Raw genomic sequence first — 14,819 nt, forward strand, 5'->3', positions numbered from 1 at the left:
ATGAATGTTGGTTACAGATTGTAGTTTCTACTTCTTACTTGTAAGTGGACGTCTCCTTTAAAGGCAGCTGTGCTCAATGAGAAAGTGGCGACGCCATCACTGTCGGTTGTGAGATTCTGTAACCAACGCGATGACCACCTTTCACCCTCAAACAGGAACACCGGCATGGCAGGAATGGGCGTATTATTGTAATAAACCGCTTTAACCTGTCGGAAGCACAACGTTGTATCACCGAGAATGCCCACTGCTTCAGCTGCACTGTGTATAGAAGCACATTGAAGAAGTGAAGCCCAAATGCACTTACTTTTCCTTCCACATTTGATCCTTGGTTATAAATCTTGGGAGTGTCGGTGAAAGACAGCTTTCCAACAACATAAGAAATCACCGTAGTCTTCTCTTGGGAGCGTGAAATCCCTGTACAAAGAAGGCATGTTACAACAACAATGTGGACGCCATATTGTTTCAATACATGGCATAGTCATTTTGTCATTATAGGCCAACTAACTCTTTTTGAAATATAAGTACAATATACATTAGGACTTGCCTGTCCCCTCCTCTTCCATATTTGCACTGAGTTGCAGTACATCTTGCAGAGCCTTCTGCGCAATTCTTGTGAAAGTTGACATTGCGAAGCTGAAAGCGGCACAGCCTCTCTTGTCCGTCTAGAAAGCACAATTAAATAATGTCCAAGACTGGAAAAAGTGAAGGACATTTCAAACTTTCACACGTCAGACCCTTATTACTTAAAAACTTTTGACTGTTAAATTGTCCAACTACCATCCCGTGTATAAAAATGAACTTTTACACTCCCAAATTTGTACATCAGACCAACAAGACAGATGACCATATGTAGTGTTAAATGTGCACATTATGTAGGAGGCTATGGACCTTGCTTCATGAGACGGTCACCATAGCTACTGTACCTGCTTTGTCTCCTTGTAGCAAGGCATCGGGATTACATCGATTCCCTCTGGATGTTCAGGGGTGATTGGACGGGGTATAACATAGGCATCAAGAGGTCGGCACACCTTCAAGTCAACACTGCCTGGCACAGGCTGTCCGTATGTATACCTAATTAGATGAAATGGAGAAAAAAAAAAAAAAAGAAAGCATTCCCTAAACTGGACCCATTTTAGATTATTTAAGAGTAATGAGCAAAAGAGCTTTTACTTACGTTGCACAGACTTCAGCTTTGACTTCTTCCTGATCAATACTTACTTCATCAGGTGCATTTATTTGTAGGTCAAATTTAGGCAAAACTGGAGACAAAGGGATTATTAGCATGTTTGCTTCATTAAACCAATTAAAAGTAATAGTTAAAAAAAGAAAGATTACCATATTTTTCCACCTTGAAGCTGTGTTGTATTTTAGCGGACCCAATCGACACAGTAACTTGGTAGGCTCCTTCACGGGCCTCAGAGTTCAAGGTGTAAGAAAGCTGCAATATCTTCCTATTGGAGGAGGTTTCATTCAGCCACTGGCCAATCCTGTTGCTGTTAGAATCCTGTTAAGTGAAGTAAAGAACATGGGACAACGGGAAACTCATGAAAAGTGGCATTTCTTCTACAAGATGGCAGATTAAAGTGGGCCAGGGTTTGGTGTAAAATTGTCTGAGTAGGAAATACGGATACACACAAGTGCAGTGGCAGGCTAATATCAGTGGCTAGTTAGATATATTGGTCTTCGTGTATAATGGGCATTTGTACAGAATTTGCTGCAAAAGTATAAACATTTGTGTCATTTCCTTTTTAAAAGCAAGTTTTATGTAGTATGACAATCCTATCTTAACTTTTGGTCCACTTACTAGCTAGTCTTGGGAGTTTTAGCAATGCAAAAAAATTAAATAAACTCCCATCTAATGATGAACATTAGAGGCTGTTAATATCTCCAGAAAAGCCCCCCACACACACACACACACACACACACACTTTTTTGGCAAACCAAAAATGCAGCCTGTAAAGCAAGAATTTGTGTCCAAGGTCATGCATGAATTCTGACACGTTAGTCATCGTTCATAAAGGTCTTGTTCAAGTTGTAAAACAGGCCTCCACACAATGGACTGGGCCGTTATCACATTTGATACAGAATCTGTCAAACATTCCATAAAGCTTGGACCTAATACGCTTATAATCACTTCATGTTTTTAGGAGATTAACATGCTGAACTTTTAATAGCCTAATAAGTCCACTGGAGCATTTTGCTTTAAGGCATTTGTATTAGAAGAAAATAAAAAATAAAAAAGTTACTGAGTTTAATATACCCAGTATGTTAAAGTGTAGATATTACTCTTACCTCCATTGCAATTAGATCGTACTGTAAGAGAAAGAAAGATTTGTTAAAGCACAAGCTGCTTTGTATTCCTAGCATCACATTGACAATAATGAGTTAAAGACTGGCGCTCTTAGATTATTATGATTTATAGTTTTCTGGAGAAAAGAAACCGTTCTATTGTAATCTTTAGAATAGATTCCAGTGTTATTTCCAATTCTATAGGATCATTTGTGACAAAATGTTGCAAACTGGGTCAGCAACCTTCAAAGCAGCTTGGTAGGTTTACCTAAAAAAGGGGCTGTGGTTGTTCTGACCCAGAGCTTCACCAGGAGCTCAGATTGTGGTTCAATCCAAACTAAAACCTGCACCATTACCAAACCATAATCACTGATACGGTTTATGAAGGAGACCTGAAGAAAGGAAAGCCTGTTCAAACACTCACCAGCTGATTGACAGGTCTTAACTTGGTATCCAGTGTGATGACTCTGAAATGCACTGAGAGACATGCAGAGAGATTACATCAAGCCTTTCCAGCTCTTCTACAGCAGTGGTAGACATCCTATCAGGCCAGTGATTGGTCTTCTGTTAATTGAGACATTACACAGCCTTGGATTTCAATAAAGTGGATAGTTTTACACGGACACTGCCGTTAAGGGATAGCACCAATTTTGACATAAGATACCTTGTTTTAAATATAGTCAGAGTGTGACATTACTAATATATCCAGAATGTGGAGACTTGTGTGCTCTCAACTGCAGCAGGGGAAAAGTAGTACATTTCATTTATACTATTATATATAGACACTGTACATGCCAACATATTTCTGGGCTTCTGTGAATTTAACCTCTACAGCCTGTTAAAACGACTTGATATTCTGGGGCACAATCAGTTTCTCACTACCGGTTAGAGCCAGTAGTCAGAGCTGACACATTTCCATCATTGTGGGGCTTTATTTTAAAATCCTGGGAATGTCAATATATAAGATTTGATATTGTGGGAATACATTTTACATGCAGTGCTGCATGCACAGAAATTTGTAAAGAGAAACCTTTCTATATATGGTACCATATTGTGTACTACATCATAGATCTTTGATTTATTCGCACAACACAAAGTGGCATAAACTAATTAGATAAGTAACAAAGCAAACCTAGATTAAAAAAAAAAAGCTAATCTAAAGTAACCATCATAAATAAAGTACAAACCATCAGCTCTAAATTACCCGTTTGTCCTGGGAGGTAGATCGGTTTATCCGTTTGGATGAAGGTCATTGGTTGATAGACTTTGATTAGAACTTTTCGGACTTCTTTAGAGTAGAATGTGTCGCCTCGTACCTCCACCTCAAAGTTCTGCACCACTTCATCCTGCACTAAAGGAACCTGTGACAAAGATTTTATAGACCGAGAATCATTACATCCCATTCAAACACGATTTATGAAAATTTAACTCTGTTGCAACTTAAATGGTTAAAAAAAAATAAAGAAAATCACATATTTACAACAGCAGTTTACACAATTATGCATTTATATTGTGTGCTTTCCTTTACAAATCTGTGTGTACGGGTTAAGAAATCCCATCAATGGTTTCCAACTAAAATCTTTCCAAAACTTTTTGGGGAAATGAGCAAATCAGGAAAGTTGCTGACCTTAAATTCAATGCAGGTATGAAATTCTATACTGGAGGTCTTCTCCAGAAGGGTTGTATTCGCCTCTTCTGACATCAGAGTGACGCTCATTTCCAGAGTCTCGCTGGGCTCCAGGAGACTGGCACAGAATTTGGTCTCAGCGCCAGATTCAAGAACTGCAGGAATGGCTACCATGTACTGCCTACAGCCACAGACACACACAGTACACATCTCACTGGATCCGATATGGAAATAACCCCAACCCAGAAGATTATGCAGCATTAAATCCTTACCAGCTATCAAGTCATTCAACCACAGGCTATTCTTTTTTTAACTGGGGAGGTAACTTACGGTCCTGCCGCCGCTTGGCCCACGCACATCCAGCTCAAGAAGACACACAGTTTCCATGTCCACATCTGGATCCCAGGATGACCCATGACTGAATGAGATCATCATGAGTCAGCATCTGTTTAATAGTCTGATAGAGAATCCCACCCCATCCTCTATTTGATTTTAAGGTAGCCCATTTAATCATTAATAGACTTCATGTTGTGGTGTGTAAGGCAAACTGCAATTTACAGTTTAATTAGGTCATGTTTAAAGTCCAGAAAATGTGTCATTCCAAGTGTGTGTGTCATCGAAAGAGTTCCTTCTGGGGGAATTTCTGAGTCTCAGATTCTAAATCTGCCATATTGTGCTTTGAATGTCACGTAATTGGACTTTCCTGTGTTTTTGGTTAGGCGCACAACTATAGGGGGGCCAAAATGTATTGTGAACCCAAATTGATATACGGACCGGATCTAAATCTGCAAGGGGCCGGATTTGGCCCGCGGGCCGTGAGTTTGACACATGAGAGCTAGAGCTAAACAATAAGAGATTGTTGTAGCAACCAACGGAATAACAAATTAATACAGCGCATTTCATAAGAACAAACCCAAGGACGCTTTTAAACAAGTAGAGGGAGACAAGGGAAAAGAGAAATAGTAGGCCAACACAAACATGGACTGGAAGGACTGGATCATTTAATGTAGGCTGCTGAAACCTCTACAACCACATCGCGCAATCCATGTGGTGTTAGAAGAATGAAATCTAAAAATGGATACACATTTACATGAGAGCCAATTCGGGGGGGGGATTTTGACCCCCCCAATCCCGTCATTGCGTCCATCCATTGGGACTGGGACTCGGATTTAACTTAAAAGAAAGCAACATTTGTAAACTCTTCCGTTTGCTTTAGAAGGCTATACAGCTGAACCAGAGTCTCCGATATCCCCGCCGCCCCGCCACAAAACTGGAGAGTAACCAAAATCCCCAAAAGTGAATGCCTTTAATTAAGTGAAAGACCCGCGTAGCAGCGCCATGTTTCAATTCCAGCTCCCCGAGCGGAAGTCTTACCTCTTTCAGACCCCCTACCACGGTTGGGCTGAGTTGTCTGATCGGGGGCTCAACGCTCCTTTTGGAAATTGGGACCAAGCCCGTCTCCATCGGTATATATCCCTGGTCATGATGACAATTCAGATCACCTGTGTCCACCAAGGACCAATCAACAATTACCTTAGGTGCTAGAAATGGGTGGGGCTTACACGTCACATATCGGCTAAGATCACATATTGGCCTACTCCAATATCTTTTTTTTTTTTTTTTTTATTATTGTGAAACAGATTTGGAGTCTTACTTTTTTTTGAACCCACCAACTGTATCTACTCCTTAAACCTTACAGATATCATCTGTTTCTACGATAATTCAGGTGATGGTGCTCTTGAGTATCTAATAAATGTTGTTATTCTGTATGCAAAATTCTATATTCACAAGCAGAAATGTTCTAACTCATCTCCTACTTTTGTACCTGTTCTCATAGAATTAAAATCTCTACTGCTATATTTAACAGTGAGTTCATTTCATTCAGGTGTGAGGATGGTGGACCAGGAAAGACAGGGGAAGGCAACAGGGAGGTCTAACGTTAGGTGGAGGTGTAGGGGGAGCCGCTTGATACCAACAGATTAATATCCTAATATTAATATGGAAACACTAATATAGAAAATCTATTACATAATGTTTGTTTGACAATATGTCTTAGTGGAGAAGAACACAGACAAGGAGTGAATGAGACAGACATGAGGTGGGCGATGACATCAGGTAGAGATGAGACCAGTGATGACATCAGGTAGAGATGAGACCAGTGATGACATCAGGTAGAGATGAGACCAGTGATGACATCACGTAGAGATGAGACCAGTGATGACATCAGGTAGAGATGAGACCAGTGATGACATCAGGTAGTCCAGTATGGTTTCTGTTGACCAACGTATTCACCGTGTCCTTTTTGGGGAAAAGAGAGTGCAGACGGAGATGGAAACTATAAAAATCAGCCTAGATGTCTGACAGTGGGGACGTAGTAAACAAATCAGAACGCACATTTAAACATCTGCAACGCATATGCTTGAATGCACACTTATTAATTAATTAATTTATGTTTTATTTTTTATTTTTTAGGGGGGGGCACCAAAATTGTTGCTGCATACCCCTCTGACACTGGGTAGTTGGGTAGTTGGGCCCCTGCTCCTTGTACACGAACAATGTTCCCAATGCTCGAGTTCAAGTGCAGCTTTAAATCGTCAGTCCCCTTTTTAAACGAACGTTGGACTCGTGGACATTCACTAAAAGACCCTAGGTTGCATTTTGGCCACGGTTTTGGCTTTCCTAGCTTGTTTTGCTGGGTTGACTTTTTGTGCTTCCTTACTGTAAAGTTATTTGTAGCATAATTTCCTGGCCTGGCCTAATGCACCAGCCTCATAAATATTTAAGTTTAACGTTAATAATACTTTTTAGCTACCGTTTCAACCTGAAATCAATACTTACAGGACATCGTAGCTTTTACTGTGGACAAAAAAAAGAAATCTGAACTAAGAACTTTTTTTTCATCTAAGGAAGTCAATGTTATTGCACTTCCATGGCAAGAATAGCATGCGTGTCAGCATCTTTTATTAAAGAGAATTAGTGTAAATCTCTCTCACGCATAAATCTTACCTCAACACTAACTTAGGGTCATTTTAAACATCATAAACATAGCAATGCATGGCAAACATTGCATTTTAACAATACTTTTGAGAGGACTCCCCCCCTTAAAAAAAAAAAAAAAAAAAAAAAAGCTAATGCTAATGAATATAATTAGTGTCATGCTGGAAACATGGAAACATTTTAGCCAAGAACGACTGCTGACAGTGATGTCTTTGTGTTTACAGGAGGATCTGGGGGCCGCAGGGAAAACCTGGCAAGCAACACTTTTCCTCCTTCCAGGGGCAGATAATGGTTTTCTGCCCCCCCGCAAAAGAACTTGAGGAACGGGCTAAACTTGGATTAGGTAAATGTGAGATTAAAGCACATAAGACTCGAGCGTTATTTACTTTGACACCTTATCTAACCTTCTTGCAAAGGAAACTATGGAATGAGCTGCTTTGAATTTGATGTTGGCTTGAGCCTGTCTGGTCCCATTTGTTATACTGTCTCTATATTGGGAAACAATTGACTATGTTAAAATACATTAAGCATTTGTTTTAAAGAAATATTATAGAGCAGTTTACTCTTTGATGCATTTTCACAAGTTTCCATGTAGCCATTTTATCCTTCAAATCCTTCAAATATAAACTAAGATAAAGCTTCATTGATCCCCACAGGGGAAATTCACGTGTTGCAGTAGCACAGAGACAATGGAGAATAATGTTCTTACTATTTTCAGATGAATATAATAAGAATGTAAAAGGTGACCAAGTGTGTTTTGGTGTATGCTTATTTAGCTTAAGCCATAACTATAAGATAGTTAGGGTCACAGTGGCCTCGAGCAAAGTACATTGAGTAATAATAACAAATGAGGACGAGACATAAAACAGTGGCCCCCACCCTGGCAGGTGTTGTGTGAAGATGGCAGTCCCGGTGAGGAAGAAGAAGAAGAAGAAGAGGGGGCCCAAGATAGAAAGTATGAGAGATGAGGGGAAGAATAGATCTGTCTAGAGCTATGTGGACCGGCTCTGGCTTTTTGTCTGCTGCTAGGGAAACGTAGTCTCTGCGTGCTTTGTGATCCCACAGATCTGTGTATTGAAACAGAGCACGATGCGGCTGATGGGCAGCTCGACGGGACAGTCTATGGTGGGTGGAGAAGGAATCAGATTCTGGGCGGTGGGAGGATCTTGGAACAAAAAGGTGGAAGTGAAGTACAGAAACTCAGCCGTGCGATTTTCTCCCGTGTTCACCTGACACCTCCACTTCCTGTTGTTGTCATCCCTCCGGAGTTTAATGACCAGCGTGATGTTGCAGCGAGTGAGGATAATCTGCTCGGACCTGCGCAGAGGAGAAACAAATGTTAAAAAAACGCATCGGTGAGCCACGCTGTTGCACTGGCTGACATGTTCCTTCATCACCATGAACAAACACACACTAGTTTATTTTTGACTCAATCCCACACACATACCGTCCAGTGTTTCCCAAACCTTTTCACATCAAAGACCCTTAAATTGACACAAACTAGACCACGGACCCCCAAGATTTTGGCCCATTGTCCCCCCCACCCGATAGGATATTTGCTTGCTTTTAGATGTTTTATTACAGAAAGTGTATGAAAAGTGTATTTGATCAAAACATACTGTACATTCAGTCATTGTGTTACGGATGGAATTATAGTGAAAATAAATTACTCCCCTTTATGCTGGGGACCCCCATGGAACCCCCTCAAGGACCCCTGGGGGTCCCTGGACACCGCTTTGGGCACCACTGCACTACAGCACCGAATTAATCCGATGCTGAAATTAGTCCCAAAGAAATGCACATTTCCTCCTGTTTGTTTGCTTTAAAAATCATCGACCAAAAAAGTATATATTTGCGAGTTATTTTAAAGAACCAATGTGCTCTGGGCTGAGAAACTACAAAAACAACTCATCGTTGGTTTTAGGAATTTTGTGAGATTTGTTGACGATAATAAAAGTTAAGAATAATATCAGCCTGGTCCTTTAATGTTAAGAATACTGTGTTTAGTATTGTAATGTATGGAAGCCAATTTCTGCCAGGAAAATCAATTCAATTCAATTTTATTTATAGCATCAATTCATAACAAGAGTTCTCTCCGGACCCTTTACAGATAGAGTAGGTCTAGACCACACTCTATAATTTACAAAGACCCAAATATTCTAGTAATTCCCCCAAGAGCAAGCAGGAAAATCATAGATTAATTGTCTGTATTTTATTACTTAGCTAACTTTTCAGCTGTTTGTTTAACACAGATAGGGTGTTAATTACTTTTTAAAGGACAGCTTAGATTTGAAAGGGGTGAGGGGGGAATGACATGCAGCAAAGGGCCGCAGGTCGGAGTTGAACCCGTGGCCACTGCATCATGGAGTAATATTATTTATATATATATATATATATATATATATATATATATATATATATATATATATATATATATATATATATATATATATATATATATATATATACAGTGGGGGAAATAAGTATTTGACCCCTTGCTGATTTTGCAGGTTTGCCCACTTACAAAGAATGCAAAAATCTACAATTGTAATCATATGTACATTCTAACAGGGAAAGACAGAATCCCAAAGAAAATTCCAGAAAATCATATCATATTTATTTCATATTTATTAAAATTGATAACCATCTGATGAGGAAAAACAAGTATTTGACCCCCTGGACAAACAGCAAGTATTCTGGCTCCTACAAGCCAGTTAGTCTTTCTTTAAGACACAGCCCCAATCCGAACCAATTATCTACATCAAATACACCTGCCTCACCTCGTTACCTGTATAAAAGACACCTGTCAACACCCAAACAACCAGCATCCAACATCACCACCATGGGCAAGACCAAAGAGCTTTCTACGGACATCAGGGACAAGATTGTTGATCTGCACAAGGCTGGGATGGGCTACAAGAGAATCGGAAAGCAACTTGGAGAGAAAAGATCAACTGTCGGTGCAGTTATCAGGAAATGGAAGAAGCACCACACCACCGCCAACCTCCCTCGGTCTGGGCCTCCACACAAGATCTTGCCTCGTGGGGTGTCCCTGATCATGCGAACGGTGAGGAATCATCCCAAAACCACAAGGGGGGAACTGATGAATCAACTGAAGGCAGCTGGGACCACAGTTACAAAAGAAACGGTTGGTAACACACTACGCCGTCATGGATTGAAATCCTGCAGCGCACGCAAGGTCCCCCTGCTCAAGAAGAAACATGTACAGGCCCGCATGAAGTTCGCCATTCACCACCTGGACGACTCAGAAGAGGCCTAGGAGAAGGTGATGTGGTCAGATGAGACCAAAATAGAACTTTTTGGCCTAAACGCAACTCGTTGTGTTTGGAGGGCAAAGAACACAGAGTACAACCCAAAGAACACCATCCCCACCGTCAAGCATGGTGGTGGCAACATCATGCTTTGGGGGTGCTTTTCAGCCAAGGGGACAGGACAACTCCATCGTATTGAGGGGAGGATGGACGGGGCCATGTATCGTGGAATTCTGGACCGACATCTCCTTCCCTCAGTGAGAGAGCTGAAGATGGGTCGAGGATGGGTGTTTCAGCACGACAACGACCCTAAGCACACCGCCAAAGCAACAAAAGAGTGGCTGAAGAAGAAGCACATCAAGGTTCTGGAGTGGCCTAGCCAGTCTCCAGACCTGAATCCAATTGAAAATCTTTGGAGGGAGCTTAAAATTCGAGTTGCCAGGCGACAACCTCGGAACCTGAATGATTTGGAGGCTGTCTGCAGGGAGGAGTGGGCCAACATCCCTGCCGAAATGTGCACCAACCTTGTCACCAATTATAAAAACCGTTTGACATCTGTGCTGGCCAATAATGGCTTTTCTACAAAATATTAACATGCTGTTTGTCCAGGGGGTCAAATACTTGTTTTTCCTCATCAGATGGTTATCAATTTTAATAAATTCATATGATATGATTTTCTGGAATTTTCTTTGGGATTCTGTCTTTCCCTGTTAGAATGTACATATGATTACAATTGTAGATATTTCCATTCTTTGTAAGTGGGCAAACCTGCAAAATCAGCAAGGGGTCAAATACTTACTTCCCCCACTGTATATATATATATATATATATATATATATATATATATATATATATATATATATATATATATATATATATATATATATATATATATATATATATATATATATATATATATATATATATATATATATATATATATATATATATATATATATGTATATATATATATATATATATATATATATATATATATATATATATATATATATATATATATATATATATATATATATATATAGCTAATTCTAACTTCTTCATATACCTTTTGGTAGTTTATTCTGGAACAATGGATCACATTGTAAAAACTGGTCATATTATTTTGTGTGCGAAAGCAAAAACCATAGCTCCTATAACAACTCAGTTCAGTGAAAAAAACAAGTTCAGTTTCTCCGAAATGATATTTGCAAATATGTTTTGGTGTGAAATATCTCACTTCTTTATATCAAATGTTGTACCAGGGAGGGTACCGCCCAAGATGATTGTGATTGGTTTAAAGAAATGCCAATAAACCACAACACGTTTTTCTCCCATACAGGAATGCTGTGTGGACTAGCCAGACCCTCCTCCCACAGCGCTGTGGAGGAAGGTCTGGCAAAGCGAGACTTACATTTTGTCCAACGCTTTGGTTTACGATTATGTTCCTGCAAAACTAATGACATTTCCATCAGCGTCAGCTGTACTTGTGATTAGCCCATGCTAACACGCTACACTAAGTTGGTGAAGATGGTATCGTGGCAGCTGAACGTCTGCAGAACATCCGCATGTTAGCGTAGTCATTGTGAGCATGTTGCATACTGATGTTAGCACTTATCTCAGACTCACAGAGCTGCTAGCATCGTAGTCTCCTGTTTTTGATCGCAGACAGAGAGGGGCAACGATACACAGCAAAGGGCCACAGGTCGGAACCGAACCCACGGCCACTACATTGAGGCCGAGCCTCCACCAGGTGAGCCACCCAGGCACCCGAATGGCTTTTTTTTTTTTTTTTTTTTTTTTTATTCAACAGAACTGTGTGGTAAAAAAACTATATATATTAAACAACACTTGTGAAGATTTGAAAGAGAATTTAGTTTCTCCAGCAAAAAAAATGAGGCCGAAGTGAGTTTCCTTCCTTTGTTCAGAGAAATGAACATGGACATGCCACCTACAGTAGTTTGACCACAATTGTGTCACAATCACGCTTGCACTTAACACCAGCCCAGCCGGGCGTAGGAAGGTTGCACACTGTTGCATTTCACACCGTGGGTCACATTACAAGAAAAGTGACACTGATTAGTTACAATCAGTTTGAGTTTTAATTTACTCAATCTGACATTGGGGTTTTGTTTTTCATATGGTTAGGCAGTTTAAAAAAGTTTGTTATTAGAGTCGGCAGTTCAGACATGACAGGAAATGATGAAAAAGAGAGACGCAGCATGACGTGCAACAAAAGCCCCCCACCGATCGAAACGCGGAAGTTGCAGTTCATGGTTGGGGCCTCCCACCCATTTATTTAAAACATTATGTATTGAACACACAATTGAAGTTATTACATCCAGTGACAAAACCACTAATTATTCACAAGATGTTAGAGGGTTTTTTTAAAACGGCATTTAAAATTTTTTCTTCTCTGGTACCGAGTCTGTTTGTCTATTATTAATTTTAGCAAAAATGTCTTAAAATCTGTTTTCCGTTCCCCAAAGTTTTGTTGAAATGACAACAAGTTGTTACAGCAGCATAGAAGACAGACCGTATACACCACAAGGAATCAAAACACTGGGTCAAAAATGTCAGACATTCCTTTCAAAGGAAATAACTGATAAACAGTTTGCATTTAATGTTTTTATTTTTTTATTTTATTTGTTGTAATTTATGGTGGCAGGTTTTGCACTATAATGTAAAACAGAGTTGCAGAAGTCCATTACTTTTCACATAGTTATGAAGGAAGCCATAGTAACAACAAAATAATAAAAACTCAAAGCCCACTTACCTACTTTTTTCAACTGCATTTAATGATGATCTGCGTCTGCCTTCTTAACCACGAGATGCTGTTGAAAGCTCTGGAAAAAGCTGCTAAATGTTCAGATTATTTTGTCAAACTACTGATTCCAAGGACGAGAAGGAGCCTTCACGTTTAAAAAAAGAAATAAAGTGGCAGCTGTGTTTTGATTAGATCATTTGCGAATGAATAATCCTATTTTTGCGTCACTCAAACAGCATTTTATTGATGTCCCCTATTAGTGTCTCTCATGACAGTAAGGATGAAGGCTGATGGATCACCGGCTCTCAAACTTTATTATCCCACCAGTCAGGTATACAAACACATTCATCATTAAAAAAACAACACAAAATCACTTTATATAACAATCTAGACCAGTGGTTCTAAATCACAAAATCACAGGGACAAACTAGAAATGTGAGATCAGTTCAGATGAAGACACAAAAAGACAGCTGAATGCCAAACACATGAAGTAACGCTGAGTAATAAAGTAACGCTGGAGGGAAAATCAGTTACCCACAAGGCAATCTGGCAAGGTCTGAGACTGTCTGACATGACAAGAGATTCAGTGATAAAGCAAATCCAGATGAAAACCATCTAAGAGTTGGTGAAATTCTTGACATGGGCCTTCCTAAGGGCCAGGCTATAGTAGAGGTCATACAGCTGCAACTGGTTTTAGACACATTTAAAGGTCCCATGACATGGTGCTCTTTGGAGGCTTTTATATAGACCTTAGTGGTCCCCTAATACTGTATCTGAAGTCTCTTTTATATAGACCTTAGTGGTCCACTAATACTGTATCTGAAGTCTCTTTTATATAGACCTTAGTGGTCCCCTAATACTTTATCTGAAGTCTCTTTTATATAGACCTTAGTGGTCCCCTAATACTGTATCTGAAGTCTCTTTTATATAGACCTTAAGGTCCCCTCTGAAGTCTCTTTTATATAGACCTTAGTGGTCCCCTAATACTTTATCTGAAGTCTCTTTTATATAGACCTTAGTGGTCCCCTAATACTTTATCTGAAGTATCTTTCCCTTGGTGCAGAATTACAGCCACTAGAGCCAGTCCCAAGGTGGAGGGTGGGGGTGTGGCCTTGACCAACTGCCACTTTGCTCGTTTTAAAGCCATGATGTCTCTCTCTCTCATGGGTGGGCCAAATTCTCTGGACGGGCAAAGCAGAGAAAGGGGAGGTAACCTTGCTCTTTATGACCTCATAAGGAGAAGATTCCAGATCGGCCCATCTGAGCTTTCATTTTCTCAAAGGCAGAGCAGGATACCCAGGGCTCGGTTTACATCTATCACCATTTCTAGCCACTGGGGGACCATATGCGGGCTGGGGGAACGCATATTAATGTAAAAAAAACAACTAATAAAGTGAAATTTTCATGCCATGGGACCTTTAACCTTAAGGAAAGACTCCTTACCATGACTCAAAGTGGTCAACCAGTCTAGAAAAAAAAGAAGAAAAAAGAAAAGTGTGTTAGCGTATTCTAAGGAGTTCTGCTCTAGGGATATCACAGCTTCGTGGAACTAAACCCAGAACCGAGATGCCTAGATCATTCAGAAAAACATTCTGAGCCATGTTTTTAGAAAATAGTGCTTGTCAGCAAGCAGTCAAAACCGCGTGAATGTCTAATTTTCCAAAGTTATTGATACTGCATTTTGGAAATGTCTGCCCTTCCATAGATAAATATCCGATTTCATTTGTAATAATCCCTTCACCTTTTAATGGCACTGTGGCTCAGAATTAAAGTAATCAATCAGAATTGTTAGTGTCTTTCTAGTTACATAATTCATTGTTTCCCCCCCATCATGATGGTCCAAAACGATTTTAAAATGCACGGTTCACCC

General features: G+C 39.9%; 1 protein-coding gene across 1 annotated transcript; it reads right to left on the minus strand.

The window, feature by feature from the left end:
* Nucleotides 1-11: 11 nt before the first annotated feature.
* LOC114552933 (alpha-2-macroglobulin-like) lies at nt 12-5,401 on the minus strand. The gene is made up of 12 exons (XM_028574029.1): nt 5,291-5,401; nt 4,247-4,334; nt 3,917-4,097; nt 3,494-3,650; nt 2,714-2,766; nt 2,293-2,313; nt 1,336-1,504; nt 1,175-1,259; nt 924-1,071; nt 545-662; nt 305-414; nt 12-206 (listed from the first exon to the last, which is right to left on the minus strand). The coding sequence occupies exons 2-12, from the start codon at nt 4,330-4,332 to the stop codon at nt 12-14; spliced, it is 1,323 nt and encodes a 440-aa protein (XP_028429830.1). The 5' UTR covers nt 4,333-4,334; nt 5,291-5,401.
* Nucleotides 5,402-14,819: the final 9,418 nt, after the last annotated feature.

This window comes from Perca flavescens, chromosome 3, assembly GCF_004354835.1.
Source record: "Perca flavescens isolate YP-PL-M2 chromosome 3, PFLA_1.0, whole genome shotgun sequence".
NCBI classification, from domain to species: domain Eukaryota; kingdom Metazoa; phylum Chordata; class Actinopteri; order Perciformes; family Percidae; genus Perca; species Perca flavescens.

Coding starts and splice junctions, on each gene's coding strand:
- LOC114552933 (XM_028574029.1), bottom strand. CDS start 4,332: ATGGGTCATCCTGGGATCCAGATGTGGACATGGAAACTGTGTGTCTTC. Junction 2,767..3,493: donor CTACCTCCCAGGACAAACGG/GTAATTTAGAGC, acceptor CATGTCTCTCAG/TGCATTTCAGAGTCATCACA. Junction 1,505..2,292: donor ACGATCTAATTGCAATGGAG/GTAAGAGTAATA, acceptor TTCACTTAACAG/GATTCTAACAGCAACAGGAT.